At 48.4% G+C, this 7,868-nt stretch overlaps 1 protein-coding gene across 1 annotated transcript; it reads right to left on the reverse strand.

Annotated features, from left to right (window-relative positions):
* Nucleotides 1-5,941: 5,941 nt before the first annotated feature.
* LOC123059507 (putrescine hydroxycinnamoyltransferase 1-like) lies at nucleotides 5,942-7,219 on the reverse strand. The gene has a single exon (XM_044482060.1). It carries the CDS (start codon nucleotides 7,217-7,219, stop codon nucleotides 5,942-5,944), a length of 1,278 nt encoding a protein of 425 aa, XP_044337995.1.
* Nucleotides 7,220-7,868: the final 649 nt, after the last annotated feature.

Genomic DNA, 7,868 nt, shown 5'->3' on the forward strand with positions numbered 1-7,868 from the left:
AATAGACTAAAGGTGATATTACCTGATATTATCTCTCCGAATCAAAGTGCTTTTGTTCCGGGGAGAATGATCTCGGATAACATCCTCTTGGCATATGAGCTGACTCATTTCTTGCAGAATAAAAGAAGAGGGAAAGCCAGCTTTGCAGCACTCAAACTCGACATGAGCAAGGCGTACGATCGAATTGAATGGACTTTCTTGAGGGACATGATGATAAAGATGGGGTTTAACTCTTCCTGGGTCAAGCTCATTATGAACTGCGTCACCACGGTTCCTTATCAAATAAAGGTGAATAATGATACTACGAATGTAATCATCCCAGGGAGAGGTCTCCGACAAGGAGACCCTCTATCTCCATATTTATTTCTTATTTGTGCTGAGGGCCTCTCATCAATGCTGCAGAAAGCGGAGGAACGTGGAAAAATAATAGGCATCAAAGTATGCAAAAGAGCTCCAATCATTAATCATCTCCTCTTTGCAGATGATTCTTTACTGCTCTTCAAAGCTGAAAATAGGACTGCAATAGAGATAAATCATATCCTGGAGACATATGCTGGTTGCTCAGGTCAAGTAATCAATAAGGAGAAATCTGCCATAATGTTTAGCAAGAATACCCAGCATCAGCAGAAGAATATGATCATGTCAGCATTGCATATTACAAGGGAGGCAAGAACAGAGAAGTATTTAGGGCTGCCAGTGTACATAGGAAGATCAAAAGAAAAGGCATTTGCCTACCTCAAAGACAAAATTTGGAGGAAAGTTCAAGGATGGAAAGAAAAAATGCTCTCAACGACGGGTAAAGAGATTCTAATAAAGGCCGTAGCCCAAGCAGTCCCGGTCTTTGCAATGGCATGTTTTGATCTGACCAAGACTTTATGTAACCAGATTAGTGAGATGATCTGCAGATACTGGTGGAGTAATATGGACAAAGAACATAAAATCCATTGGGTTAGTCGGGAACATATGATGCTGCCAAAGAAGGATGGAGGGCTAGGTTTCAGGGATCTCCATGTGTTTAACAGAGCCATGTTAGCGAGGCAAGCATGGAGCTTAGCAAATGCGCCCAACTCTCTTTGCGCTAGAGTTCTATCTGCGAAATACTACCCATCAGGTCAGATTATTAGAGCAGTGCCAAAGGATGGCATGTCTTATTCGTGGAGAAGCATCCTTAAAGGAGTTCAACTGCTAAGAGAAGGTGTAATCTGGAGAATAGGCAATGGTGAGAAGGTGAACATATGGAATGACCCATGGATCCCACGAGGTAAGAGTAGAAAACCTGCCACTCCCCAAAGAAGGAATGTCATCCTCCACAAAGTCTCAGGACTAATTAACCCAGTAGATGGTGATTGGGATGAAGACCTAATAAAACAAACGTTTAATGAGAAAGATGCAGAGGAAATTCTGCAAATACCAATCAGCGAAGGAAACGAGGACTGGCTTGCATGGCACTTTGATAAAAGGGGCTTATTCTCTGTGAAATCAGCTTATCAAGTGGCCATTGAAACAGATGCAAGGAAGTCTATCCATGGTATTTCTTCTGCATCTAGCACAACAGCTGACCACTTACCCTTTGAGTGGGAGAAAATATGGAGGCTTCCACTACCGGCAAAAATCTTGCACTTTTTATGGAGAATGGCAAGAAACAGTCTGCCATTGAGACAAAAACTAATTCAGCGAGGAGTTAAAGCAGACCCATGGTGCCCAGTATGCTTACGTACTGACGAGGATGGAGGGCACACCTTCAAATGCAAACCAGTGAAGCACATATGGAGGGCGGCTCAAATGGGGGATATAAGGGAAAATCTTAGCATTTGTTGTAGCCCGAAAGATGTGCTCATTCGAATTTTTGAGCTTGATCAGAGGAAGAGTGCAAGAGCAAGTATTCTTATGTGGCTTTGGTGGCACGAGAGAAATAAAGCTAATAAAGGAGAGGCTATAAGAAGTACAACTGAAATTCTAGAATCCCTCGAAAAGCATGATAGAGAATCTGACAAGTTTTTTAAGAGGAAATGTACTAAAAAAACAACGACCAAGGATAGTTGTTGGAAACCGCCAGAGGAAAATTATCTAAAGATAAATATAGACGGAGCCTTCACAAAGGACACAAAGAAGGGAGGATGGGGTTTCATTATCAGAAACTCTGAAGGAGGAGTAGAAGCAGCAGGGGCAGGGAGATTGTCAAGACTCTCTGAGGCAATTCAAGCAGAAACAATTGCCCTGTTATATGCCGTGGAGAGAGCAAGTGAGTTGGGATGCAGGAATGTAATCTTCGAAACGGATGCATTGGTGCTGAAACAAGCTATTGACGGAGACGCCTACGATAATTCAGTTTTCGGTGCCCTGTTTCGAGAAGCAAAGTTTAAACTCTTGTACTATTTTCAGTCTGCTTTTATCAATTGGTGTCCCAGGTCCTGTAATGTAGCTGCCCATAAGCTAGCGTCATTTGGCGCGAGTTTGGTTGAGCCAGATATATGTATGTGGTTGTCAGATGTACCAAACTTTGTAACCGAAGCGGTTGCCAGTGATTTTGTTGGCCCGTATGTGTAATGAAGTAAGTTTTCCTTTCAAAAAAAAACATAGATGACTAGTAACATATGCATATTACTAGTCAAAGTTACTCCTCACTGTGGCTAGTCTCATGTCGTTGTTTTCAACACTAGGGAGACCTAACACCGCTTGATTAACACCATGGAAACTGGCCGCGCTCTGCTCTGCCAGTTGCATCCATCGTCTCCCACGCCCTCCTTCCCCTGTACAATGCTCGGTCACAGCAACATTAGTAATCAATATAGTATTCCGCACCGCAACCGCAATGACTGACTCGTCGTTGCTCCTGCCGGACCTCATCCGCCGCGTCAGCTACAGCCTGTTGGACACAACTGACGTCAACTACTACATGGATATGAGGGCTATCTGCCACAGCTGGCGCTCTGACATGGCCGATAGGAGCAGGCGTAGCTCATCTCCTCTATGCCTTACTATGTAACAAAGGGTCTCCTGTCGCAATTTTAGTCCTAAGGCCGTTTACCCCGAAAAGGATTAGGTTTAAATGGATTAGGGAGGCTCACGAGAAAAATGTCCCGGCGGAGCTTCTCGCTGCTGACTGTCGTCGCCCTGTCCACCAGGTAAGAAACCATGTGCACCCGGCTTTGCGTATAGCATACGGAACATCTGCTTCATTTTCCCTACTGGACATCATCCCTTCTTTCTCACCGGTGATCTCGATGGAAGCGCCGCGGGCGCAGCTGGCGGCGGAGGGTCTATGTTAGAGTTAACCTTGTTGTCTGGGTGTCACCATGTTTATTTCGTCACATTAGTTCGTTCATGCATGTAGTTAAGTTGAAGGCTTGAGGCTGCCGCAGTGAGCGTGCTCCTAGAAGTGTGGAGACGAGTACACATGCAAGCTAATAGTGCCTAGTTAGTTAGTTGAGTTAGCAACATGCGTGTACAGCTCCGTGTAGTCCGGCGGCAGATCAGCGTGGAGCTAGAGGCGGATGCAATCAGTTGAGGCGTGCGTCAAGTGTGCCGTTGTGGGCAAGCTGCCTGTACATGCAGGAATAATCGGATCAAGCAGCTGGCTTGGCCGTCGCGTCTGCATGCAAGGTAGTGGGGTTAGTGGGTGCGTGTGTGTTGTGTAGGTCTGGTACTTAAACATGTACTGAGTTCATTTGAGTAGAGAAGAAATAGAGAAAAGGCAAAAGTGTGTGTGCCAAGAGTCTCTGTGCGTATCTTCTTCAACCTCCAGACTTGTGTGTGTTCTTCTTTCTCCTTGGGCAAACCCAACAGTCTAATGGTAGCACCGGCTTCTCCACGCCCACAATGGCTGGCCGCTCGTGCTTTCCAGCCCTCTGCCAAACACGTTGAGCTATCACCATGTTGTGCGCCTGCCGGTGATTCTGGCGGCTGCTATTTCTCGATGGGCATCGCTGTCACGGCTGCGATAGACCAGCCGAGAAGGGGACTTGGCTGACAAGGACATGAGGAGCATGTAGTAGATAGGATTATTGGCAGAGGTGGACCAGGGGAAAGGAGGACGGGGCTTGCGGCGGTAGCGCATGTGTTGATTGCCCTAAACGATCGTCCATATTGTGCCTCGATACGAGGGGAGGGGAAGCGAGAGAGGCGGTCTGGTTTTCCTTGGTCTTGATGCGTGGGCAGACCGGAGAGAAAAGCAAAAACGAAAGATAGGGTTCTTTGGGGGGAAATCGGTGGAGGGGCGGGGGATCACGCGAGGGGTGGAGGGAGTTAACGAACGAATGAAACTTACGAAGTCCCCCTAAAAGTAGAGATTATGTCATGTTACTTTTGTTTGTCTGATTTTCTATAGTGTTGGAATCATTCCGTAACATTATGGTGAAGTTTTGTATTTCTTTTTTATAACACGGTAAAGTTGTGGATGCTCACATACATCCATCCTTATGCACATGTACACTTTATCCCTTTGAGCACCTTCGAGATAGTCGACACGAAGGTCTCCTACCACTGAACGAACATCACCGGAAGCCTAAAATAAATCTAGAGAAAACGAGCACTAGTGCAAAATCATGGACAGGAACCTAGTGGGCTGGTTCACCGGACAGAACCTAACCATCCAAGTTATGCTGAGGTTGCTAAGTTTTTGTGTTTCGACAGCTGTACTTCTAGGGAATCATCTCCGCCCTAAGCATGTTCATCCCGTATTGCTTCCTATCTTTCTGGATGGCGCTCAAGGGCTTTCAAAATCCTTTATTGGTAATCAAGTTCGTGCAGATGAACAGGTAGCAGTAGCGCTACTCTAGTCAGAATTGCAGCCCTCTCGCGGTATTTCATATTGCAAAAATTGATACCACACAAAAGATGTCTCCAATTATTTTATTTTTTATTATAATTCTTAGTTGTGAGAGTTATAAAAATTTGGATCTTAGATCTAAAGCAACCTACCTATAATGGTTATGAAAATGGATAAAGTTACAAGCCTATCTAAAAAGAAATTGTACTCGCTCTGATCCATATTACTTGTAGCTGGTTTAGTACAATTTTATACTAAAGTCGTATTAAACCAGCGACAAGTAATATTTATCGAAGGGACTATCATACTTATTTGAGAGTTGTAAAATAATTTAAATACAAATTCTAATCTGTGGAACTGCAATTGGTGATTGACCCATGGCCATGGTTACATTTGCTAATATATCGGAGACAATACATCCTCCTCCACAAGAAAAGATCCCAAACTTTCCTCTTCCTCTATCGGCGCCAACGTCGGTTTGCCCCATCTCCGATGGCCTTTGGGCCATGGAGGTGCGGAGGACCTCGCGCCACCACCGGCGGGAGGGACCCCGCTCTAGTTCTTTTTACGTGCAATGTCTTGGTTGGGGCTGTGTGGCGGTGGCGATGTCCCTCGGTAGGAATAATATCTCCCACGTTCTATCCCCGTCTGAATGGTGTGTCCAGCATCGTTGGAGGACGTGTGGAGGTGTCTCTCCGTCGGAACTTGCGGATTCGGTCGGTGCTGGTCTTTGGTGGATCAGCTTGGATCCGGTCTACGTTCTTCTTTGTTTGGGTGTTTATAGATTTGATGCTTCCGATTTACGACTTTCTCATCGGCGATGATTGCTACTTTGGTGCACTTGTCCTATGGGGTGTTAGCATGACGGCTTTTCGACTGTTCACAACAAAAAGGTTTGCCCGGCTCCAAAAAAAGGAGGAGCGATGACGGTGCCGTGTTTTTGGCTCACTCAAGTGTGTATAGTCGTCGCTACATGGTCCACGGACCTGGTTGTAAGTTGTATTACTTGATAGAAAGTTTCTCACGCCAACAAAAGATACTGACAAACTACAACACTGACGTGGCTCCCCAACGGAAGTTCCAAAAATACAATGGTGGTGGCAGTGGAGGTGTTTGATAACTTGACAGGGTGAAAGGCCCAATCCGTACTCAGATATCAGGTGGCGCGTGGAGCTAGAACCGGGCGTACAGTAGGCGCTCGAAATCGTTGAGGATCGCGATCTCCATACACATGAGGACGCGCACGCTGCCGTCCCCCTTCCCGCTGTCCATCAGATAGACGAACCCGGCGCGCTCCGACACGGCGCGCAGCATTGCCAGCGGCTTCCCCCACCCGAAGTCCACCTCGTACACCGGCATGCCAAGCCAGCTGATCACCCGCAGCTCCGTCTCTGGCATGCGCCCCGGCACCGGCTTGCTGTCCATCTCGGTGAGCTCGAAGTAGTCTAACGCCGAGCGCACTAGCTCGTCGTCCATCCGACGGACGGCGCTGCTGATCTGGCCGGCCACGAACACCAGGTCCTCCGACTCCGAGGAGGTGACGTCTCGCACCTTGCCAGCCGCGCCAAGCCAGATCATCCCGTTGCCGCAGTAGCCAGGCGGGAGCGGTGGCCTCATGCTGCGCCGGACGCTGGCCGGAAAGGTGAAGCGGACGACGCAGATGCACCGCCACACGTGGGCACTCAGGGCGCAGAACGTGCTCACGCGGCCGCCGTCGCCGCCGACGCAGGCACGCTTGAGAGCGGTGACCTGGTCCTTGGAGACGACGAAAGCCTGGGTGATGATGGTCTCCGACGGCTCGACGGATAGGTTCAGCTTGGGGCAGAAGGCCGAGAAGGCGTCGGGCTGGACCAAGGGTGGGGAGCGCGCGCGGAGGAGGGTGCGGTCGTGGAACGGGAGCTCTAGCGCCGCCTCGCCGCCGCCCCTGGAGAAGGCAGACCACGTCTGCAAGAAGTGGAACGCGCTGATGGCGTCGACGGCGACGTGGTGCAGGGCCGTCCCTAATGCCACCCCGCTGCACTTCAAGAAGGTCACCTGGACAGCGCACAAGACGGACGGCGAGTGGTCGTCGACGCGGGGAACAAAGAGCGTCCTCAGCTCGGGCGACGGCAAGAAGCTGCGGAAGTCGTCGATGGTGAGGTCCGAGCGAGCGACGACGAAGAGCGCGCCCTGGCCGGTGCAGTCGATCTCTGCCCGGCCGATGCCGTCCATGCCGAGGCGGCCGGCCAGGGGGTAGAAAGCCACGAGTGCCTTGGCCATCGCCGCCTTGAGCCTGGCCACGTCGAAGAAGTCACCGGGCTCGGAGCGGTACGGGTAGAAGTAGACGGCGGGGGTGTGGCCTCTGTTGACCAGCATGAGGTCGAGCGGGGAGAGCCACATGCCTCTCCTAGGCGTCTCCTGGCAGGGTGCCACCATGCACGACTCCACCACCTCCACCTTGTCCACATCCATTTTCGTCGCTTTCTTCGTAGAAAGCACCGCGCCCATTTTTCTCCTGCTGACTGAGCTGAGGTCGAGTGAAGAGACGGATGTGTAGCGCTCTTGCAGCAGCTCGCGCGCTTCTCCCATTTTATAGTCTACATGCACAGACGTGCACATGGTCCAGGGGTTTATGTTCTTAATTAAAATGATTTTTTAATTTGAATTGGATAGTGATGGGAAGGATGTGGATGTTCCCACTTGCATTGTGTCGGCTTTGTACCCTTAAACAGGGAGATTATCATGGTTCAATTCAAATTGTTCCTAGAAAAGACTTGTGTAAACTGTTTTGCAAAAAATAGGTATAAAAAAGTAGACCTCTAAATATGAAGTGAGATAGATGGCTTGGGAATGGTTTTCTGTATGGACACTGGTGAATCTGTGGGATAGATCTGAGAGGATATGTTTTTCACAGTTCACTACTTAAAATCTAGCGAAGATGGCATTGGTCGGTAATTTCTTTTGTTTTAAAGTGGATCTAATGGTCGTGGTTTTCTGATGTTTAAAATGAAAGGTTAGATGTTCCTAATTATTGTGAATTTTTCTAGTGTAATTCTTTTTATTCTGTTTAGCTCGGTTAGCCCGTAAAATACTTTTTATATAAAATAGAGAATATGTTTTT

The sequence above is a fragment of the Triticum aestivum genome, chromosome 3A (genome assembly GCF_018294505.1).
Source record: "Triticum aestivum cultivar Chinese Spring chromosome 3A, IWGSC CS RefSeq v2.1, whole genome shotgun sequence".
NCBI classification, from domain to species: Eukaryota; Viridiplantae; Streptophyta; class Magnoliopsida; order Poales; family Poaceae; genus Triticum; species Triticum aestivum.

What these genes read in the sequence shown, in the direction of transcription:
- LOC123059507 (XM_044482060.1), bottom strand. Translation starts at nt 7,219, where the DNA reads ATGGATGTGGACAAGGTGGAGGTGGTGGAGTCGTGCATGGTGGCACCC.